General features: G+C 42.7%; 4 protein-coding genes across 10 annotated transcripts in view; 3 read left to right on the top strand and 1 right to left on the bottom strand.

Moving 5' to 3' along the window:
- The first annotated feature begins 204 nt into the window (after window positions 1–204).
- Window positions 205–3920, top strand: pdp2 (putative pyruvate dehydrogenase phosphatase isoenzyme 2). The gene is made up of 9 exons (XM_056416839.1): window positions 205–266; window positions 666–781; window positions 873–1046; window positions 1473–1592; window positions 1687–1973; window positions 2453–2558; window positions 2642–2878; window positions 2983–3282; window positions 3388–3920. Exons 2-9 carry the CDS (start codon window positions 701–703, stop codon window positions 3652–3654), a joined length of 1572 nt encoding a protein of 523 aa, XP_056272814.1. The 5' UTR covers window positions 205–266; window positions 666–700; the 3' UTR covers window positions 3655–3920.
- A 623-nt stretch (window positions 3921–4543) lies between these two features.
- Window positions 4544–14220, top strand: LOC130194998 (B-cadherin-like). Its single transcript, XM_056416224.1, has 12 exons — window positions 4544–4597; window positions 5132–5281; window positions 5356–5511; window positions 5621–5762; window positions 5848–6011; window positions 6089–6217; window positions 6291–6455; window positions 11304–11324; window positions 11426–11670; window positions 11900–12042; window positions 12135–12359; window positions 14216–14220. Exons 1-12 carry the CDS (start codon window positions 4544–4546, stop codon window positions 14218–14220), a joined length of 1599 nt encoding a protein of 532 aa, XP_056272199.1.
- Window positions 14221–15669: 1449 nt separating this feature from the next.
- si:dkey-30c15.13 (uncharacterized protein LOC558731 homolog) lies at window positions 15670–19782 on the top strand. 3 transcript variants are annotated; one of them, XM_056416315.1, is made up of 8 exons: window positions 15670–15756; window positions 15868–16029; window positions 16123–16233; window positions 16308–16364; window positions 16447–16557; window positions 16747–16893; window positions 17063–17108; window positions 18685–19782. In XM_056416315.1, the coding sequence occupies exons 2-8, from the start codon at window positions 15868–15870 to the stop codon at window positions 18720–18722; spliced, it is 672 nt and encodes a 223-aa protein (XP_056272290.1). In that variant the 5' UTR covers window positions 15670–15756; the 3' UTR covers window positions 18723–19782. The 3 variants fall into 3 exon arrangements, with proteins under 3 accessions (XP_056272290.1, XP_056272289.1, XP_056272291.1); XM_056416314.1 differs by having other exon boundaries at window positions 15699–15756; window positions 15841–16029; XM_056416316.1 differs by lacking the exon at window positions 18685–19782 and having other exon boundaries at window positions 15699–15756; window positions 15841–16029; window positions 17063–17687.
- The window catches only part of frmd4a (FERM domain containing 4A), a 58475-nt gene continuing 54876 nt past the window's right edge, over window positions 18957–22555 (bottom strand). For 3 of the 5 annotated variants that reach the window (XM_056416309.1, XM_056416308.1, XM_056416311.1), the window contains exon 24: window positions 18957–22212. In XM_056416309.1, coding sequence (XP_056272284.1) covers window positions 22110–22212 — 103 coding nt within the window. In that variant the 3' untranslated portion in view covers window positions 18957–22109. The remainder of the gene's footprint in view (window positions 22213–22555) is intronic. The other 2 variants (XM_056416313.1, XM_056416310.1) reach the window with 1 other exon arrangement.

The raw sequence follows: 22555 nt of genomic DNA, 5'->3' as shown, positions 1-22555 counted from the left end.
AAAATAAATAGAATGGCTATCGCTTCAAATATTTTTTATTATTCATTTAATTAAAAGATATATCAAATGTGACTTGTATCAACCATCAGCTCAAGATGTCTCAAACAAAGATCGTCTCTGTAAATCGCTTCTACAATCTTTTCCCAAGGACTACAACAGACGCGTGTGACTACAATACTGCGTCAGATGACTACGTCAGACGTTGTGGCTTATTGCCGTCATGTTCTGATGAGCGGCTACGATTCATTTGTATTCTTACCAAGTTTGTACGTATTTAATCAATTAAGCTAGCGTCAAGTGTTGTATTCAAGCTAGTACCATATCAATGTGTGCCTGTTTAGATTAAGCATAGGTTCGGGTGTTATGTTTGTCGCTTTATATGGTAACCTAAACATTACTAGCTAGCAAGCTAACTTTACTTTCTAAGGCTGGCGTTATACGTTGTTAAAGTAACGCTAATTGTGTCAAACGTTAGCTCCCTTGCACATATTAGTCATACTGAGGGTAACGTTATGCGGCCCGGTATTGGTCTAACGTTATAGCACACAGTGTGTTCATGCGAGCATAAACTGCAGAACATCGAGCTTGCTGTCTGTTTACGTTAGATTGTCTTCACCATACTCCTGCTGGTTTCATAACCGTATTGTCTGATTCTCTGGACGCAGAACATCACGTCACCAAACAGCGTCGCCTGTTAGAGATGTCTGGACGTGTGTGCGCCAGTGTCCTTCACAGAGCTTCAAGCTACACGTTGACACTTTCCAGCCACATCGCTCCACAGGTGTGTACCCTGTGATCGACTATTGAGTAATCTATTTTGATATTGAGTTTCATTCACCCGATATTATAATTTAATGTGCATCCCTTCTCAGACTCGACCAGCCCGCCAATGTCACTCCTCCTGGGCTTCCTGCAGATCAGACAAGTGGCGCCTCACTGCTGAGGACCCGGGGAGTTGTCGGCGGCATCTCTCAACTCGTCACAATCTCGACTTCCATCTGAGCAGGGTTCAAGTCAACAGTATTCTGCGATCTAATGAGCAGGAGGTAATCGATGTGAAAATATGGACATACATACATACAGTGGCGGCTAGTGGACATTTTTCTTGGTCAGGCCACCAATACATTTCAGCGATCATCCCAGTTTGATTCAATGCAAAACACGTATCAAACACGCATTTCTACTTTGTAATTAAACATTTAATATTTATTCCAACACTAACATAATAAGGACATCTTGTTCATACAATTCAGTATATTAATATATATGTATATGTGTACATATATAATAATATTCATTATAATATATATGAATACCATATAATATGAATATACAATATAAATATATTATAATCAAATATAAATATTGTATAATATTGATCACATATATAATATAACACACAAGGTATGTGTATGCATACACACACCCTTGCCATTGCCTAACCCTGTACTATCTGTACTTCTATATTTCAGATCGTGAATTTGCAAGAATTTGATGGCAGGGGACTCAGTGCTGTCAGAAAGTTTGAGAGCAACCAGCTGGCTGCTAACACACCCAATGAGGACCGTCGCAGTGCAGCCACCTGCTTACAGGTGTGTATTCTCTCTCCTCTGTAATCCTATCCATCTCCCCACTTTTATCTCCCTTCTTTGTTACATTTAAGGTCATTTTCTCTCTCTGTTTCAGTCAAAGGGCATGCTCTTTGGAGTGTTTGATGGCCATGGGGGCTGGCCGTGTGCCCAGGCTGTGGGTGAGCGTCTGCTGTACTACACTGCAGTTGCAATGATGTCAAAGCAGAGGCTCAGGGAGCTTGAGACATGCATGGAGGATGGCAGAGCTGTTCCTCCCATCTTGCAGTGGTACAAACACCATTCAGACTTTAACTATCGTGAATCTGCTTCCCTCTACATTGACCGCCTCAGAGTGTTCTGGCAAGAATTACTGGACAGTGAGGAACACGTTGAAGGCATGAGGTAGGTACAAATACATACAATTCTAGCGAACTTAAGTGGGGCTAAATATTTAGGTTGTGTTTGTTAAATCCTGCAGTTCAAAATAAATGACCCCTTTCCTTTTCCTTTCATTTGTCATTTTACTATTGTGCATCAGCTGTTAAACAAATGTTGGTTCATGTAATCATAATTGCATAAATGTACAGTTTAGACTTTTCATGTTTTTTTTAGTTGGGCGTTAAACACTTAAGATTTGCCAACCGGCAATGTAGCCAATATCTTTCCTGTAGGGAATGTTTGTTGATAAATATAAGTGTGTGTGTTGCTGTCTGCCAAAGAGTGTTGGTTTATTTGATACACCAAGTCAGTAGAGATGAACAGCTTTGTAGCTCGGGAGCTCCACTAATTACAGTATATCCTCATGTTATCTTCATATTCTCTCGATGTATGTGCTCCTGACCAAAACTCAAAACGTCTGTTTTCCCTCACATCATTTCTAGTCCTATGGATGCTCTGGACTGCTCTTTTAAACGACTCGACGCTGACATCTCCTTGGAGGCTCAAGTCCCTCTTTACAATGACCTGATGAAAAGCACAGCCATCCAGGTAACAACACTAAAGCTTTCTTTGCTGCTTCAGCCTCTTCAAGGTCACATCGGGTTGATGCACACGCGCCATCCTCTGTCCAGGTGGCGTTTGCTGGATCCACGGCCTGTGTGGCTCATGTTTGCACGGACAGGATCCATGTGGCGAATGCCGGTGATTGCAGAGCAGTATTAGGGGTGCTGGAGGAGGATGGATCTTGGAGTGCTTTGCCTCTTTCCCAGGACCACAACACACAGAACCAGGCTGAAGTGGAACGGATCAAGAACCAGCACCCGACCTCCGAGAGACACACAGTGGTGACAGATGACAGACTGCTTGGGGTGAGAGTTCTTCATGGCATAACACTAAACAGGCCCTGTACGATGAGTTAACTGCTCCATTCAGAAAATAAGTCACTGGTCCTAAGTCTCTCTGGCGCTGTCAGGTTTTGATGCCATTGCGTGGGTTTGGTGACGTACGATTCAAGTGGAGCCTTGAGTTGCAGCAGAGCATTCTAGCCAACCTGGAATCTGGAGTGGACCTGGACTCTCTCAACCTGTACCAGTACACTCCGCCGAACTACTTAACTCCACCCTATCTGGATGTGGTACCCGAGATAACTCATCACAAGCTGAGACCCCAGGACCGCTTCCTGATCCTCGGCACTGACGGGCTGTGGGATGAACTCGGGAACGAGGAGGCTGTGCGACTTGTTGGAGAGCACCTGAGTGGGAGTCACCCTCAGGTTTGTTTTAGATTGAAAGTGATAAGTGTTTAATCCCTGATTCACAACACACAACTTTCACTTTGAACCTCCTAAATTTCTGTTTTTCTTTTCTTTTTCCACCAGGCTCCTGTTTCTCCATCTGAGAGGCAAATGAAATTAGGTTGGATACATAAACTCTTGCTGAAACGCAGGGCCCGTGTCTCCCCTGCTTTAGACAGCAACGCCGCCACACACCTCATCAGACATGCTCTCGGCACTGGGGAGCATGGAGAACTGAGCCAGGAGAGACTGGCCACGATGCTCGCCTTACCACAGGACCTAGCTCGAATGTACAGGGATGATATCACAGCTACTGTAGTGTATCTGAACTCTGACCTGGGCAGACCGTAACACTGCTAACAAAAGGTTTTCTATAATGCTGGTCAAAGACTTTTTTTTGAATCAAAATGTTCCCTATTCTGTTATTTTCTGGATATTTATGGACAGAAAGGATGATCATTACAACCTGTTACATACATTGGCTATGTGGCTAAATACATTTGATCCTTAAGTATATTTATATTGGACATTGTATATACCTCACCTGAGTTCTATGTTAAAAGTGGTAATGTGTGCAGTAAGTATAACGTTACAGAATAAAGCACTCTCTCACTTTGTTCTGTCTGACTTTATCTTTCTATATTCTTGCCGTATCCTTTAGACAATCTGTAAAGGTTTTCTTTTCTTTTTACTCGACTTTTAACAATATCTAATCTGATTTGTTTCTTATTTATTTCGTGTAAATGTTCATATCGACACATTGAGAAATTATTTTGTTTCACTTGTACAATTAAATACGCCAATTTTGGTTTTGCCAAATGTAGAGAATGTAGTATCCAAAGCTGTGTGGCAAACACTTTTTCAAATAAACTGCCAACATCGAGTGTCACAGGAGACAATCTGATCCTCAAGTGTTATGGAAACACTGCTCCTCTCAGAAAAAGGTGAACACACACACACCTGCATAACTGACGGTGGATGAGGTCACCTCTGGCTTCTTTGTTTTGTCACCAACATTCCTCTGATCGAATCCAACTCCTACTCAGTTAGCATCATTAGAAGCAAGTGAAGAAGAGCAGCAGTGCTGACCACCTGGGTGATAGTATATGTATTGTGCTGACTGAGGAGTTTTGAAGGTGAGTTAGTAAATGCCACAAACTGCAGGCTGCCACGAGAACCAAGCAGCACACTCGGTCTGGTGACGGTGGAGGAAAGATCTGCGAGCTGTCGGCTGGAGAAGATGACGGAGCACCGAAGGACTTTGAAGGTGCTCTCTGTACGGGGCCAAGTGCTGGTGAGGGTTGAAAGATAACGTTTTATTTTCCTCTGGGTACTGACTAACTATAATTGGTCACTTTTTCCCTGCATTCACAACACTGTCTATTGATGAGTTCACCTTTTCTGTCCTCATAGTAAACTGAATGTTAACATTGAATAATTCTGTTTTGAAAAGAAAGTACAGTACAAACATGGTTCATAATACAATTTTACTCTCAAATATTAAACATGCATGCCTTCCTTTACAGTCGTGCACTCCCATCATAATTTGTTCAAATTATAGTAGTTTCTCCATTATTTTTATTTATTTTTTATTTTTAGGGGATTAAGGGGTGTTATATTTGAATTGGACACAGTTTGAGTGATGTTTGTTCCTCAGTGTTTCGTCTTTCTGGCTGCATCAGGAATCCAGCCGTGCTGCTTGAACAACAGAATCAGCTGTGGGAAAAATGAAATCCCAAGAGGCAAACATTTAGAGGTAATCCGCGAACTTGACTTTTTGATCCGATTCCAATTGTGTATCTGATTTGACAAGTTCTGCCTCAAACAGAGCAACTGGGACGTGGACCTCGAGCAGCGCCCCACAGCTGAGTTTACACACGTGTCTGGCAGTTTGAAACGGATGAAGAGGGAGTGGGTTATGCCAACAATTAACTTTCCAGAAAATGACAGGGGTCCATATCCTAAATTCATTGTTAAGGTAAATAACGTGCATTTTATCTAAATGTAATTTCATGTGCTAAAGCTGTCCTGACTCGAACATCTGTTGTTTAGATCAAGTCAAACAATGAGAAAAAGGTGTCGATAACCTACAGCATCACTGGACCAGGTGCTGACCAGCCCCCCGAGGGTGTTTTTACTGTCGATCGGCGGTCTGGAGTGCTGTTCGTGACCCAGCCACTGGACCGGGAGAATACAGCAAAATACAGTGTAAGCTAAACAAAAAGCACAAACTCACTTTTTACAGTCAATCCCATAACTGTCTTTATCCTTATGCAGACTATTGCAATCAGAAAAGTATACGGTGTGTGTGTTACAGCTGTGGGTCCATACACTGAATGAGGGCATCAAGGCTGAGGAGCCCATGGAGCTCATCATCAATGTCGTTGACCAGAATGACAACGCTCCCACATTTACTCCGGACCTTTTCGATGGCAGAGTGAGCGAAAGCGCCGGCACTGGTCAGTAAAGGATTCAGCAAACTTGTATTCCTAAAATGTGAATTTCAAGTCCTTACAGTCAGTATTGTATTGTTGTCTAAAACAGGTGACTCCATCATCAAGGTAACAGCAGTGGATGAAGACGACCCACAGACGAACAATGCTGTGATACGGTATAGAATAAAGGCTCAGACGCCCACACTGGACGTGTTTGCCGTAAACCCAGTGAGTGGAATGATCAGCGTGAAGGCCGGCGGGCTGGACAGAGAGGTAACACGATCGCCACTCTACGCTTCGCAAGACTTTCTCTCTCCTCGTTACCTCTGTGACTCGTGTTCCTGTGTCAGACTCAGCCAGAGTACCAGCTGACCATTGAGGCTGCTGATATGGAGGGAGAGGGGCTAACGAGCACCTGCGCTGTCTTCATCAGCATCACTGACAGCAACAACAATGCTCCACAATTCACCGTCACATCTGTGAGTTAGAAATGCACAAATACTACAAGACATACTGTCACAGCATTTAGGACAGGTTCATGCTCTACCCCAGATATCCACATCAGTCCAGGAGAATGAAGTTGGAGTGGAGGTAACACGATTAGAAGTCACTGACGAGGATGAGTTAGGATCTCCAAATGCCAACACCAAATATTCAATAATCAAAGGCGACGAGGGGGGAGACTTCCTCATCACCACGGGCTCCGAGAGAGGGCGAGTGCAATCACTGGCACCGACAACTCACTGGCACCTCACTGGCAACTCACTGGCACCTCACTGGCACCTCACTGGCAACTCACTGGCACCTCACTGGCACCTCACTGGCAACTCACTGGCACCTCACTGGCAACTCACTGGCACCTCAGTGGCAAGTCTGTGGCAAGTGCCACAGACTTGCATAGATAATGTATTTGTATTTTTTTAGACTTACTTAAAATATGCAATACGATATTGCTGTACAATACTGCTGTACTATATTGAATATTGTTTTGCTACTACTACGTTTCACTTCGTAATATATAACACTTATATACCATGATATGTATAATGTGGTCCGCCTTTCTTTAATAATAAAAAATATATAATTTTTTTTTTTACCATGTCATACTGTTATACCTCCATGAAATTCTCCTTTGAGGAGATGCCACTGTTAGTCTAAAGTTTAAGCACTGGCACTCAGTGACACTTGCCGGCACTTGCCATCAGATGCCAGCAGTTGCCAGCAGTTGCCAGCAGATGCCACTACTAGTCACAAAGTGCCACTACTAGTTACAAAGTGCCACTACTAGTCAAAAAGTGCCACTACTAGTCAAAAAGTGCCAGCAGACGGAGGGTCGGCCGCAGTGACGAGTCTGCGACGATTTAGTGACAAGCTTCACTGAAGTGCCCGGACAGCGGAAGAAATCACTTTCATGATCACAAAATGGAGGAGCTGCGGTTTAGCTAGATAGATAGCTAAAATAGCTAGATACACAGATGGATGTGTGTGTATATATATTAAAAAGACACTAATTAATATATATATATATATATTAATTAGTGTCTTTTAGACACTTACTGACAATATGCAATAAGATAGTGCTGTACATTACTGCTGTACTATATTTAATATTGTTTTGCTACTACTACGTTTCACTTCGTAACCTATTACACTTATATACCATGATATTGTAATGTCTCGGACGTTATGGCACTGATGACACGGAGACGGGACGACGTTATTAATCCTCCCTTTATTAGGCATCCACCAACACAGACAGCGTGCTCGCATCCACCAACACAGACAGCGTGCTCCTCTCAGTTTAGCAGCTCGAATGTCAACAACAACGGTTCCCGTCAACCACCCTTAACTTCCGTTTTCCGACAGGTTAACCCGCCTCCCCTCTACTCCGCCAATCACAGGCACGCTCCCTCGACCAGCATGCACGGTGCCACACTGTGATTGACAGCCACTTCACAGGGTCGCTACAAAATGTATAATGTACCCGCCTTTCTATAATAATAATTTAAAAAAAATATATATATATATATATAATTTCTTGTTTTACCATGTCATACTGTAATACCGCCATGAAATTCTACTTTGAGGAGATGCCACTGTTAATCTAAAGTGTAAGCACTGGCACTCAGTGACACTTGCCGGCAGTTGCCAGCAGTTGCCAGCAGATGCCACTACTAGTCAAAAAGTGCCACTACTAGTCAAAAAGTGCCACTACTAGTCAAAAAGTGCCACTACTAGTCAAAAAGTGCCAGCAGACGGAGGGTCGGCCAGGCGCGTCTGCGGCATGTCTGCGCAGTGACGAGTCTGCGACGATTTAGTGACAAGCTCCACTGAAGTGCCCGGACAGCGGAAGAAATTACTTTCATGATCACAAAATGGAGGAGCTGCGGTTTAGCTAGATAGATACACAGATGGATATATATATATACATATATGTATATATATATATATATATATATAGAGATAATTTGTGTCTTTTTGTAGACTTACTTACAATATGCAATAAGATAGTTCTGTACATTACTGCTATACTATATTTAATATTGGTTTGCTTCTATATATTTGTAAGGTGCTGTGATGCTTGAGTTAGGTTTATAAATGCAATTAATGTGATGGTTATTAATTGAATACTAGGCCAACATTAAATTACAGAACATTACTGCTATACTATATTTAATATTGGTTTGCTTCTATATATTTGTAAGGTGCTGTGATGCTTGAGTTAGGTTTATAAATGCAATTAATGTGATGGTTATTAATTAAATACTAGGCCAACATTAAATTACACATCAAAGCACATATATTTGCTGAATCAATAAAGCTACAGTTGTCATGGGTGTGAACAGAATATGAAAAGAACGAGACGCAGAGAAAGTCCGGAAACAGTATTCACGGAACGTATTAGTAAATATGAAACACATTTAATAAAACAAAACACAACATGTAAAACAATAAACTCTCATTACGCAACTAATCACAGTGCTTGAATGACCCATCCACCTTGTAACCCTTGTCCATGAATTCCTCAGAAAACCTATTATAATCACTTTGATATTCAAAGTTGAAATCCAAGAGTCTTTCAGCTCCGTCGTCTTCTTCTTCTCCCGCATGTGCTTTTCCGATGGCCAGCTGTTCTGATCGGCCCATTAGCGTCAGTGCGGGTAATGTCACCTTCCCCTTCAAAGGCCATGTCTGGCACCTTTCGACTTCTGCCCCATCGTGGTGGCATCTGTCTAACTACTGGCTGGTGGCAAGTCTCTGACGCGTCGTGGCACTTCTTTGACAACTAGCACTGGCAGCTCATGGCACCTACCGACACCGAACTAGTGCAATCACTGGCACCGACAACTCAGCGGCAAGTGCCGCTCGGTGCCAGTACTCAGCGACAACTCAGCGGCGTGTTTGCGACGAGTCGCCGGCAGCAACACTCAAGTGGCAGGACAGGAGCAAGCGAACGACACTCGCCGAGAAGCTGTGGGTGGAACAACCATTGTTGTTACGACAGATCAGCTGCCGTTAATCAGTTTTATGATCATAGATTGGAGGAGCTCCAGGTTTACTTATTTACACTTACACTCATATACCATCATATGTATAATGTACCCGCCTTTTTTAAATAATAAAAATAAAAAAAGATTTGTTTTTTACCATGATCATAGGCCTACTGTTATACCCCCACTATGATACTCTACTCTGAGGAGATGCCACTGTTAGTCTAAAGTTTAATATATTACGAAGTGAAACGTAGTAGAAGCAAAACAATATTAAATATAGTAGCCTACAGCAGTAATGTACAGCACTATCTTATTGTCAGTAAGTGTCTACAAAAAGACAATTATATATATATATATATCCATCTGTGTATCTAGCTATTTTAGCTATCTATCTATCTAGCTAAACCGCAGCTCCTCCATTCTGTGATCATGAAAGTGATTTCTTCCGCTGTCCGGGCACTTCAGTGAAGCTTGTCACTAAATCGTCGAAGACTCGTCTCGTCACTGCGCAGACATGCCGCAGACGCGCCTGGCCGACCCTCCGTCTGCTGGCACTTTTTGACTAGTAGTGGCACTTTTTGACTAGTAGTGGCACTTTTTGACTAGTAGTGGCATCTGCTGGCAACTGCTGGCAACTGCCGGCAAGTGTCACTGAGTGCCAGTGCTTACACTTTAGATTAACAGTGGCATCTCCTCAAAGTAGAATTTCATGGCGGTATTACAGTATGACATGGTAAAACAAGAAATTATATATATATATATATTATTTTTTTTAAATTATTATTATAGAAAGGCGGGTACATTATACATTTTGTAGCGACCCTGTGAAGTGGCTGTCAATCACAGTGTGGCACCGTGCATGCTGGTCGAGGGAGCGTGCCTGTGATTGGCGGAGTAGAGGGGAGGCGGGGTTAACCTGTCGGAAAACGGAAGTTAAGGGTGGTTGACGGGAACCGTTGTTGTTGACATTCGAGCTGCTAAACTGAGAGGAGCACGCTGTCTGTGTTGGTGGATGCGAGCACGCTGTCTGTGTTGGTGGATGCCTAATAAAGGGAGGATTAATAACGTCGTCCCGTCTCCGTGTCATCAGTGCCATAACGTCCGAGACATTACAATATCATGGTATATAAGTGTAATAGGTTACGAAGTGAAACGTAGTAGTAGCAAAACAATATTAAATATAGTACAGCAGTAATGTACAGCACTATCTTATTGCATATTGTCAGTAGTGTCTACAAAAGACACTAATTAATATATATATATATATATTAATTAGTGTCTTTTATATATATACACACACATCCATCTGTGTATCTAGCTATTTTAGCTATCTATCTAGCTAAACCGCAGCTCCTCCATTTTGTGATCATGAAAGTGATTTCTTCCGCTGTCCGGGCACTTCAGTGAAGCTTGTCACTAAATCGTCGCAGACTCGTCACAGCGGCCGACCCTCCGTCTGCTGGCACTTTTTGACTAGTAGTGGCACTTTTGACTAGTAGTGGCACTTTTAACTAGTAGTGGCACTTTTGACTAGTAGTGGCATCTGCTGGCAACTGCTGGCAACTGCTGGCAACTGATGGCAAGTGCGGCAAGTGTCACTGAGTGCCAGTGCTTAAACTTTAGACTAACAGTGGCATCTCCTCAAAGGAGAATTTCATGGAGGTATAACAGTATGACATGGTAAAAAATAATTATATATTTTTATTATTAAAGAAAGGCGGACCACATTATACATATCATGGTATATAAGTGTTATATATTACGAAGTGAAACGTAGTAGTAGCAAAACAATATTCAATATAGTACAGCAGTATTGTACAGCAATATCGTATGCATATTTTAAGTAAGTCTAAAAAAAAACATTATCTATGCAAGTCTGTGGCACTTGCCACAGACTTGCCACTGAGGTGCCAGTGAGTTGCCAGTGAGGTGCCAGTGAGTTGCCAGTGAGTTGCCAGTGAGGTGCCAGTGAGTTGCCAGTGAGGTGCCAGTGAGTTGCCAGTGAGGTGCCAGTGAGTGCCAGCGTCGCTAGGGGGATCTCGCCCCTACTGCGGGCTCCAGTAAAATGGAGGGAATCCTTAAAACAGCCAAGGTTGGGAAACGCCTACCTGTCGATTTTATTTTGAATAGAAGACTCGTTTTACTCGACACACTCACTTCATCCGTCTTTCCTTGCTCCTCATCACTTCCAAGGGGCTGGATTTTGAGAGCTTACCTGCCTTTACTCTGCTGGTGGTGGTGACCAACGAGGTGCCGCTTTCTGGACTTGCGTCGACCTCGACGGCCACGGTCACCGTGACGGTCACGGACAAGAACGAGCCGTCTGTTTTCAGTCCAGCAGAGATCCATGTGAGCATCTCAGAAGATGCCAAAACAGAGAGCTCTGTGGCCGACCTCGGAGCGCAGGACCCCGACACAGCCAGGAGACAGAGCGTTAGGTAACACACACACACACACACACACACACACACACACACACACACACACACACACACACACACACACACACACACACACACACACACACACACACACACACACACACACACACACACACACACACACACACACAGTTTATCTGTGGCGTCAGCATGTACACACTGTGTTTATATGCATGTATACTATTCTGTTTGAGTTGCAGCTCATGTCTCTTTTGTTTTTCTTCAGATACAAACTACATAATGACACTGCCAGGTGGCTAAGTATTGATACAGACTCAGGATCAGTCAAAGTTAAAAACAACATGGACAGAGAATCACACTATGTCAAAGACAGCAAATACACAGTCCTGGTTTTGGCTTTCGACAATGGTAAGTGTGTACTTTCGGTATTCCCTGAGCACTCGGCCACAGCCTTCTTTCTCATTTGCCGAACATGAAGCGTTCTCTTTTCATTCTTGTAGATACCGTCCCAGCGACAGGGACGGGCACTCTGGTTGTGACTCTATTAGATGTGAATGACCGTCATCCTGTGATCAAGCAGCGGAAAGCCAGGCTGTGCAATAGAGATCCTGTTCCTGCGCTGCTGGATATAGTGGATCCAGACGGACCGGGTCATGCTGGACCGTTTTCTGTGGAGCTTCGGGGAGAGCACCGGACCAACTGGACTATGAACACCAATTCCACAAGTAAGAGCTCAATAACTTTATACATAGACATCACATATGTAGTAACTACACATATATTCTTACAAAGTTGCAACATTTTAAGCACACGCTGCTGTCGTATGGAAAATTTAGCAGTGCTGTCCAATTCTGCATGACTCGCAAATAAACACATATTTACTCAAACTCAAACCAAGAACTTCTTGAGTCTTAATTACCTTCGCATTGAAAATGCCGGAAGGTTATGTTTTGATCGCCGTGTATTTATTTATTTATTTATTTGTATGCGTGTTATTCGCAAAACTCAAAAAGTATTGAACCGAATCGCATGAAATTTGGTGGGATGATTGTTTATAAATATAATATATTTAATATATAGCAGAAGGGTTATATCTGAGAGACAATTGGGAGGTCAAAGGTCAGTCTGCAGAGTATGCGTGTGTGTGCATGTGTATTTGTGTGTGTGTGGGTGTGTGTGTGTGTGATTCTGCCTGTGTTTGTATGTATGTGAGTGTCTGAGTGTGTGTCTGTGTGAGAGTGTGTCTGTGTGTGTCTGTCATTCTGTGTGTGTGTGTGTGAGTGTGTGTCTGTGTGTGTGAGTATGTGTGTGTCTCTGCCTGTGTGTGTGTGTACGTATGTGAGTGTCTATGTGTTTCTGTCAGTGTGTGTGTATGTGTGAAGATGTATTAGTTTGCATGCATATCAGTGGAAGTTGAAGGGTAAATCATGTTTTATTAACAATTCCCAAATTATTTCCCAGATTTTTCCAGATACCTGCTCTTTTGTTTGATGAGAAGTAAACACGCCTGTAAATAACCCCATGAAGGGTTTATTGTTTTGAGTTGTTTGACTGTTCAGCATTTTCCTTATTGATTTTGATGTATGCCTTTTATATTGTATTGTTTGAATAAATATAGACGTTTTATACTACTTCCGCTTAACAGACAAATCGGACTTTTATTTTGAAAGGTAACAAGGAAGCGCACTTTTTTTTAGGTTAAAATGCGAACTTTATGGTATAGATTACGGACAGATGCGCATTTTATAACAAGTGTAATAGTTGATTTGACCGTATGGGACTGACTCTGTTAAGGTGGTGATGAGGTGGTGATAGTTTACGAGTTTTAATTAATGTATTGTCACCTAAAAAAAGAAAATAAAGGAGAGTCACCAGCAGTAAGTCTTCACGCCAATTCATATGATCCGACAACGCTGATTGCTGTCAGAATACGCAGGCGAAATAACATATATAACATAATAATAAATAAGACTAGAGGACGCTTTTTACAATTCATAACAGCATTGTAGAAAAGAGAGATAACAAACGGCAAATATACGTTGATCAGAGACGTATTTGTTATTATAATACGTCAAATACAAACGTAATCTTGAGAGAAATACGTTTCAGTCAAACGTAATTTGGAGAGAAATACGTTTCAGTCAAACGTAACTGCAAATTGCATTTTAGGTCTGGGGGAACGTAATTTTTGTGATACAGGGTTGTGTGCTGATGCAAAAAACAACATTATTCTCTTAATTATATAAAATGCTGGATGCTGCAAAAGTTTTTTTTTTTAAACACATTTATCAAAGTGAACTTTGCGATAATCGGTTCATGATGGATTGAAGCCAGTTTAAAGCCTTTAAGTTTTAAATTGAAGAACTATTTAACAAACCAATGAATAAACATATACATTCTGTGAAGACTAGGATAACATTTTCTAAACTCTGTTCAACATACTTTTACATATTTTAGGCTAATAGCCTATACGGCTGAACATGTTGAACCGGGGTCCCTCCCCGTACCCCACACACATTCTGACTGGCTATATACAAACAAACAGCTTTTTTGAGTATCCGTCCACTGTTGTGACCACTAGTGTGAAAGTGTTAACAGCATGTCCCAAACTTACTGAACATAAAACGTTCCACACATAATTGTCTCCATGATTACCTTCGCATTGAAAATGCGGAAGGTTATGTTTTGATCGCCGTGTATTTATTTATTCATTTATTTGTATGCGTGTTACTCGCAGAACTCGAAAAGTATTAAACCGAATCGCATGAAATTTGGTGAGATGATTGGTTATTATCCGGGGACCATTTGATTAGATTTTGGGATCGATCGGTTCAAAGGTCAAGGTCATGAAAAGGTCAACATCTTTTTACCCAATTATCCAATTGGCATGCAACTAATGCCAAAATGTTCATAATTCAATGCCCAATCGTGTGATATGCGAAGGTATGCGCTCTACCGAGTGCCTGTTCTAGTTTCATATTGTTGTTACGTTTCTTTAATGCCAACTTCTGATTGCATAAACAAAAGCAAAGCTTTTTTGCTCTGATGATAATGAGCAACAGCTTCAGTCACTAATGGCATTCTAAGTTATGGCTTATTCAAAGCTGCTTTACATTCATGTACAAGTGGACACTATTTAAAGCAATGGAGTTAAGTACTGTGTGTGTATAGCAGGCAGCGTACTGCAGGGACAGGCCCGTGGGGAAGCTCATGGTTACAGGGCGCTTACATCAGACTCCATTTCAGCTGGAGTGAAGGATTCGTCTCAAAAGTAAACCAAGCCTGATGCAGTGATATCTATATTTTTGCAAAAATCATAGACTGCTGATATGACTCACGTCTCTCAAACAAAGCATTTTGGACGGCCTTCCAAAGAGCCCACTTTTTTTGTAACATCATTGTTTGGTTTTGCTTTTAGATACTTACCATATGACATATCTAAACGTGCCTTTTTAACATTTTAACATTATCCAAACCGCTTCTCCTATTTTGGGTTTCGAGGGCGCTGGAGCCGATCCCAGCTGAAGGCAGGGGTCACCCTGGACTACTGTAGGGTGCCAGTTTATCACAGGGAATCACTCACGCTCACATTCACACCTACGGGCAATTTAGAGTCTCCAATTAAGCGAAGCTGCATGTTTTTGGACTGTGGGATGAAACCGGAGAACCCGGAGGGAACCCACGCTGCCACGAGGAGAACGTGCAAACTCCACACAGAAGGACCGCCCAGAACCTAACCCGGGCTTCTCTTGCTGGGAGGTGACACATCTCACACTCTTTATGTGTCATATAAACTAGTAAGTATTTGTTTCTATGATATGTTTGTTGTATTATATGAGAGTGGATAATGAGTGAGAAAACAAAGTATAATCTCAACCGGACTCTAAAATGAAACCAGTTACGTTACAGTAACCGAGACAACCAGCTGATAAGCTCTTTAGTGATGACCAATGATCTCCCTGTCCACTTCCTCAAGAGTGGACTTCAGTCATACATAATCATCCAAGTCGGGTGAACTTTGACCCCCTGGATCTGCTGGAGTACTGCGAGAAAACAAACAGTTTCAATGATTGCCATTTTTAGCCAGCTGTGGATAAATGAGTGAAACAACACTTGGTGAAGGTAAGCTGCCCCGTTGACTGAAAGTGTCACATTTGAATCAAAGGTGTGTGTGTATGTCTTGTTCATTTTGTTTTCCTTCACAAGTTAAGTGGTGGTTTTCTTCCACAACAGATGACACAGAACATGTTCCAGGAGGGGTTGCACCAGGTGTTTTTTAAGGAGACGCCCTTAACCCGCCCACCGACCCAAGTGACCAAACTAGGGGATCCAATCAATGGCAGGATTCATCGTTGGTTTGGGACCGTGGTTAATACCAGACTTTTAGTCACTGGAGTAAGATGCTACTTTTTTGTGGAAACCGTAACTTAATTGAGTTGAAAAGCATTTAAATTGTCTGCCTGCTTCACACCTTGTGCTTCCTCTCAGGTGGTGCAGATCATCAGCGCATTAGCTTGCATACTGGCCACAGTTACCTATGCATGTGTGAGCTACAGCTGCTCCGTCTCCATGACAACACCAGTGTGGTCAAGCTTATTTGTGAGTCTACATCTGCTTCGAGAGAGAGAGAGAGATAAAATTACTACATCCATAACTGTTTGTTTTTGTTCCAGTATTTGGCTGCTGGCGGTCTGGCAATGGAGGTTCAGAGGAAAGCTAATAAGTTAAAGGTAAATACTTTGTGAAGTAACGTGTGACTTTGTTGCTTACGTCATCAGCTGCGTTGCTTGATTTTGCCTCCGTCATGAACAGATTATCGCTCTGATGTGTCTGAACCTCTTCAGCCTGCTGTTCGGCTTCTCTGCTCTCCTGGCCAACAGCCTCAGGTCGACACAGCTTGTCGCACTCAACACAAACCAACAGGTAATTCAAATTAATTTAAAACATGGAGATTGTGTGAAGACCATTCTGGTGTTGTTGTCATCAAAACCCCTAAACAACACATTTCTGACCCTTTTGAAAGCCTGTACTTCTACGTAATGAATGAGTAGGAGTGCTTCCTGAGCTGTGAGTGAAGTGTCCCCCCCTCTCTCTCTACCGTCCTTCTCATAGCGTGTTGGATCCTTGGTTGCCAAGGGGAGCTCCATAGCATTTGCCGTGCAGTGTTTTCTGGCGTCCCTCTACATTCTGTTCCTGTCGTTGCGAGGCCTGCGTCGCTACAGTCCTCCCCATATCCAGGCCTACAGTCGCCTCCCACAGGTAAACATAGACAGCAGAACAGATGAAATCTGTCAGCTGATTTGCTGTGAGGATGACAGCTGATGAAGTACATTTTAAGTGAAATAAATCAGAGGTACCAACTTTAAAAAGTAGGAATCAGTTTAACTTATTTAATAGGACCAACATGATTTTGCTCTTTTCTGGGCAGGATCGAGATGAAACCAATGGGCCTCTCCTGGAACACGTGGAATACAGTCAGTGAAACTCAAAGACCTGAACAATTGTTTTAATTATTTTGACATTTAGTATAACTTCTCCTTTGGGATTCCAAAACGCTTCAAATTCACTTTTCCAAACAATAGGCCAAAGCAAAGTTTAAGCTTACAAACAATAAACAGCATGTTAAACAGATAATGATCAACATAACTTGTTAAACATTTTAATGAAACAAATGTAAATGTTTTCAAAGCTCAGCAATCTCTTTCTCTAACATTGTGAAAACTGATTCTAGTTTTCCCATTTTGCTGCTCTGTGGTCAACACTGGAGGGCAGCGTTGCCACTGGTTTGTCATGTTATTCAGTCTGATCCTCCAAAGCTCGCTCTGTTTAGTGCTCAAGTATCGAGGATGATATTGTTTTACATCATCTGCCAAATATAGAAATAGAAAGAATTGCTGGTCGGGGCAATGCCATGTATTTAAGAAAAGATAAATGCACTCTAGGCTGCAATGATTTAACTAACAATGTTTTGACCTTACTTGATCTCAAAGGAATTCATTATTTTAATCTAATGACCATTGAGTGGAAATAAATGTTGGGTTTTATTAAGCTTGCACTGATCTCTTAACTTCTCTAACACATCTGAATGTCCACGTTCACACATTCACTTTTACCTTTCGTGTAACCTCACATTAAACCTAATTTAACCTTAAAACCCCAAGTCCGAGTCTTAAAACTGTCCTTTAAAATACTTATATGCCAGAATATTGCAAAATGTCCTCACTGTCATGGTCTCTAGCTCACAGTGGTCCTCACAGAGGTAGAGGAGTACATGGACACAGTGAAGGGTCCAGTGTGTTTGAGTATTCAAATCATTGAGGATTTCATGAAGGATATAAAGCAAGGTCATAACCCACTCTTATAGTAAGCTCACACACACACACACACACACACACACACACACACACACACACACACACACACACACACACACACACACACACACACACACACACACACACACACACACACACACACACACACACACACACACTCTAACAGACGTGTAAGAGTGAAAAAAAATCCTGGAGGAGCGGGTTTCTCACGGCATGTCGGGCTAACAGCTTCCAGCTGCTGCCTGGTTGGACGAGCTGCTATGGGAACACAATGAGGACAAAGAGAAACATGGTACTCATTATCGAATGGACACAGAAGGAGAATAAAAGAAAGCAGGATGACGAGGCTGGGTGTCCTCACAGACACTGACAGCTGAATTCTCTGATATAAACCACTTTTCCACACGGTAAAGTATCAGAACTCCTCCTTGTGGGTGTTTGTTGTCTGTGTTTTTTGATATGGACATATTGAGTTGCTTGAACTATCTATTTGTTCAAATGTCTGCACCTCCATCCATGTTGCATTTAAGAGGAAGAGTGCACCGTGTGATGAGGGGTAGCTGCCCACCATGTGACAGAGTGGCTTGCAAATCCTAAGCGACACCATGTGTGAAAGAAAGCGTGCCCAGATGTATTTGTGCAGCTGTTTATCTTGTGGTTGGGTGATGAGTAATATCTTTTATCTTGAGAGTGTTTCTTCCTTTGGACCCCTCAGGAAATCCTTCTTCTTCTCCTCCGCTAAGAGGGAAGTGACTGAGGCCTGGCCGTGCTGACAAGAGAGTGAGTGTGTCCGGAGGAGAGGAAGTGACTGTGACTACACCAGGGGATCCTCTTTGATACTCTGACTGATACTTCAGCAGAATGGCCTGGAAGGATTTGATCTGAGCCACATGGGAGTGAGTCAATAACTAAATATCTTCATGTTTTTCATAATTAAAACATCAAAGGAAAACATAAAAGAAAAACAGATGAAGGCATAATCTTGAGAACATTCATCAATAATTTATTTTTCTTACTCTCAAGAACCAACACTTGCTTCTCATCTTGAAAATGCATCATCAATTTCCAACAACACAGTTTTGAAAAATGTAAAGTTACTATACAAATTTTAATAGAAAAAAAGAATAAATTAACTGTGGAATTCAGTAATTTTTTTTTGTCAATTCCACATTTCTTCTACAACACCTTTAATGTATTGTTACAGTTGAACAGAACTGATAAAATCAAGTTACATGCTCTATTGTCTGGTTGGGGAAGTGTCTTCTACTATTAATCTGTCTGTTAAAATAAGCTTTGTTTTGCACATCTGGAAAATGGAATCTATTGATAGCGATGAAGATGTCGAGATCCTACGTGACCAAGCAGTAACTGATCATTTTGAAGCACCTGAATGCATTGTTACAGAACTAAACAAACTAAAACAATACTGGTTCATATAAAATGGAACATTGTAAAACAATGAATGTGATTGTTAAAAACCCCACAAAACCTTACAGCCTCCCTCCGTACACACAAGAAACGACTGATAAAAGAGTTAGTTCATTTCTCTTACAAAAAACCTCATACATTTCTATGAAGCACAGAAAATCTGGTATGTTTGGGGCTAGAGAGAGAAGGGACGTCACACATCTTCACATCGGGCTCAGAGGTCAGAGATCACCACAAGGTCGAGATGGGGCACACAATGGAGCAAGATGTGCTAATGTTAGCATATAGAAGACGAGTGCTGATGTCTCTGGGTTTTTTTTTCTTCAGTGGATCTGCAGGACATGCATGGGATTGTGCCTCGGCACACTAACTTTGAGTGAGTAAAGCAGGGTAAGGACTCGCACTCTAATAAGGTCGCCAGGTTGCAATCCTCGGTAAAAACTGACCAAATCTGACCAGGCATAGGTGGGTAACTCTTGGAGAACCAACCATGCAGGGAGTGGACTAAACCTTCTTATTTAAATAGCCTAGAAAGCGGCAGAATACAACTACTGGTGTGAGTGCATGAAGGAAACACAACACTGAGACAGACTACGATGCACCTCGTTGCTCCCATGCCACCATGACACATGTTGCACATTCAGACTGAACACCACCACGTCTCTGGATCACTGAGATGTAGAATCTGTCCTCATCTGAGTGAATTAACAGCAATTCAGATTTTTTTTGCAACAATGATACAACATATGATTGACTCTGGTTCGGGGAAGATGGGGGACATTGATTTAGATACAAATAAAACATGCAGACGTCTACTTCCTTCTTACAAAACCAGGTGTGCTTTTCTAACCCTGATCTAAATCTGTGTGTTTCAGTTCTGCTTATGGCTTCTCTTCTGCTTTGACAGTGGGGATTAAATATTGCCGAACTTAAAATTCGCCGATGTCCTCGAAAGAGCACTGTCGTATAAAACCGTATCCGTGGTTCTGGCGTTTCTACCTTCCTCTTATGCACTTTGATACAACCCCTTATTAATATATTGAAAGTGGGAAAGGAAACTTCACTAATTGTAGGTCCAGCCTTCATATACACTGTTATTAATGTTGTGCTTTTCAAGGAACATTGGAATAAGTTCTACTGTATGTGTCTGAGTGTCTGTATGATGGCTTTAGACTGAGGGGCTTTGCTGTTGGCAGCTTGAAGGAGGTCCCAGTGCTGAACTACAGTACAGATGTAACGCACCAACATGTTTGGCACGTTTCTACTTGCTTGTGTGTCCATAACATGTGTTGTAACTGCATTGTGTGTGTGTGTGTGTGTGTGTGTGTGTCGTCGTCGTCATCGAGTTCACTCTGTCTGTGTCCAGTCAGGCTGCTCCTGTCGTGTTGACGAGGTGGACAGAAAGACGAGCAAGCACCGTGTTACCAAAGGTCCAGGATCAAGAGCAACAGGGAGGAAGAGACACTTGTGAGAACAGAGATGGTTCACTGTGGAGATATATCATGGACCAGCTCAACACCAACCACAAGCAATTATAACAAATGTCAACAGACAAAAATCATTTACTTTCCGGGGCGAAAATGAAACCTGTGAACCAGTGGGATCAGAATGTCTGGTTTCGATATATCAGAACTACAGCCAAAATGAAATGTTGCGGTACTTGAAAAAATGAAGTCACTGAAATAAGCATATATTAATGCCAAACCCAATAACCACGACTCCCAATTCACTGACGACGCACTAATGATCTTTTCCTCCAAGTATCGCAGCGCAGAGTCCGCTGCACAATGCTGTGACTCACTCTGGAGACTCAAACCGGTTCATATTGTACAATGTTTGTTATTGCTATAGTCCTCATCAATATCCCAGACAGAGTCCCTGACATCCTCCTGATATTGTCACTGTGAATTCCCTCTCATAGTTGGTTGTATGGCACCAGCCCCGGGACCCTGGTGTGACCAGTCCATCCAGTAAGTTGTCTTTGGTTGTGGGTTAAACTGAGAGGGGTGAATTTGTCATCTATATGTTTGTTAATCCGGATATTTCTGAAAGGTTTGTCATCTTCTTTTAATATAAATATGTGGGGACAAATCAACAAAAAAGATAAACAACATGAATGGAATAGTGAAATCCAACACAGTTTGTCTGGGCCTGGAGATGGCTTTTAAACCGGTGGCTCAAATCCAGCAGGTGTCCTCTGATTGGGTGGCAGTGCACTGGAGTCAGTGAGGTCCGGGGACCACAGATGAGATATTAAACAGATCCTGGAATGGCCGACGCCGGTTCTGTTGAGTTTGAGTTGTTTTTCTCTTCTTCTGTGCTCTCTTCCCATCGCTCGTTCCCTCCTTGCCCCATTGCCTGTGTGTGGAGGGCGAGCAAAGAACGGGCTCGGTGGTGCTGCCGGGCAACAGTTCGACGGCTGAGGTGGCACTTCTCAGTCTGTCCTGGGAAATCAGCCCCAATCAGAGCCCAGCGAGTGTGTCCCCGTCCAGCTGAGCTGTGACAGGGGGGCATAATGAAGAGGTGGTGAGATGGATGCAGGGCAGGATTCAGGAAGGAGGGAGGCTCACGTCCAGTGGGCCAGTCCGCTCAGGGCAGGGTTTTTTAGGGCCTTAAGGATGAGGTTGTTGGTTGTCGATGGGTAGCAGTGAGGGACAGTGGAGAGGCAGGAGGAGAGGGCGGTGGGACTTTTCTGGGCCCGATAGGAAGGTCTCAGACCAGGGTTCCAGGTTTGGCCTTGTCACGTCCGTACCACTGCACATCTGCCAGCTCTGAACACAAGGGGCTGCTGAGAAAACAGCTGTCACTGAACGACCTGCAGAGGAACACATGGACCACGGTGAGACGGACTGTCGAGAGGAGTCGATCTGTAGAAGTCAATTGATCCAAAATGCATCTGCTTTTGGGATTGTTTGTTTGTTAAAAAACCACTTACAGCACATCATTACAATTTCTATCAGTAAATACTGTCAGGGATTAGCCACGGTGTCAGAGCACAGAGCACATGCAGAGGTCAGATACAGATGCAGCCGAAGAAGGAGTGCATGACACGGATACCGCCACCGTCAAAGAGCAAGACATGGTCCCCCTTCCCTTTGGTCAGCCCCCCACAGCTGATGAAAGTGAACAGTGATGTCACACGAGTGCCTCACACTTTT

Source organism: Pseudoliparis swirei, chromosome 6 (assembly GCF_029220125.1).
Source record: "Pseudoliparis swirei isolate HS2019 ecotype Mariana Trench chromosome 6, NWPU_hadal_v1, whole genome shotgun sequence".
NCBI classification, from domain to species: Eukaryota; Metazoa; Chordata; class Actinopteri; order Perciformes; family Liparidae; genus Pseudoliparis; species Pseudoliparis swirei.
This window is presented reverse-complemented; position numbering and strand designations above follow the sequence as displayed.

Coding starts and splice junctions, on each gene's coding strand:
- si:dkey-30c15.13 (XM_056416315.1), top strand. CDS start 15,868: ATGACACAGAACATGTTCCAGGAGGGGTTGCACCAGGTGTTTTTTAAG. Junction 16,365..16,446: donor GGAAAGCTAATAAGTTAAAG/GTAAATACTTTG, acceptor CGTCATGAACAG/ATTATCGCTCTGATGTGTCT. Junction 17,109..18,684: donor CCTGGAACACGTGGAATACA/GTCAGTGAAACT, acceptor TGGACCCCTCAG/GAAATCCTTCTTCTTCTCCT.
- pdp2 (XM_056416839.1), top strand. CDS start 701: ATGTCTGGACGTGTGTGCGCCAGTGTCCTTCACAGAGCTTCAAGCTAC. Junction 2,559..2,641: donor TGAAAAGCACAGCCATCCAG/GTAACAACACTA, acceptor TCCTCTGTCCAG/GTGGCGTTTGCTGGATCCAC. Junction 2,879..2,982: donor CAGATGACAGACTGCTTGGG/GTGAGAGTTCTT, acceptor TGGCGCTGTCAG/GTTTTGATGCCATTGCGTGG.
- LOC130194998 (XM_056416224.1), top strand. CDS start 4,544: ATGACGGAGCACCGAAGGACTTTGAAGGTGCTCTCTGTACGGGGCCAA. Junction 5,282..5,355: donor ATCCTAAATTCATTGTTAAG/GTAAATAACGTG, acceptor TCTGTTGTTTAG/ATCAAGTCAAACAATGAGAA. Junction 6,218..6,290: donor CACAATTCACCGTCACATCT/GTGAGTTAGAAA, acceptor GCTCTACCCCAG/ATATCCACATCAGTCCAGGA.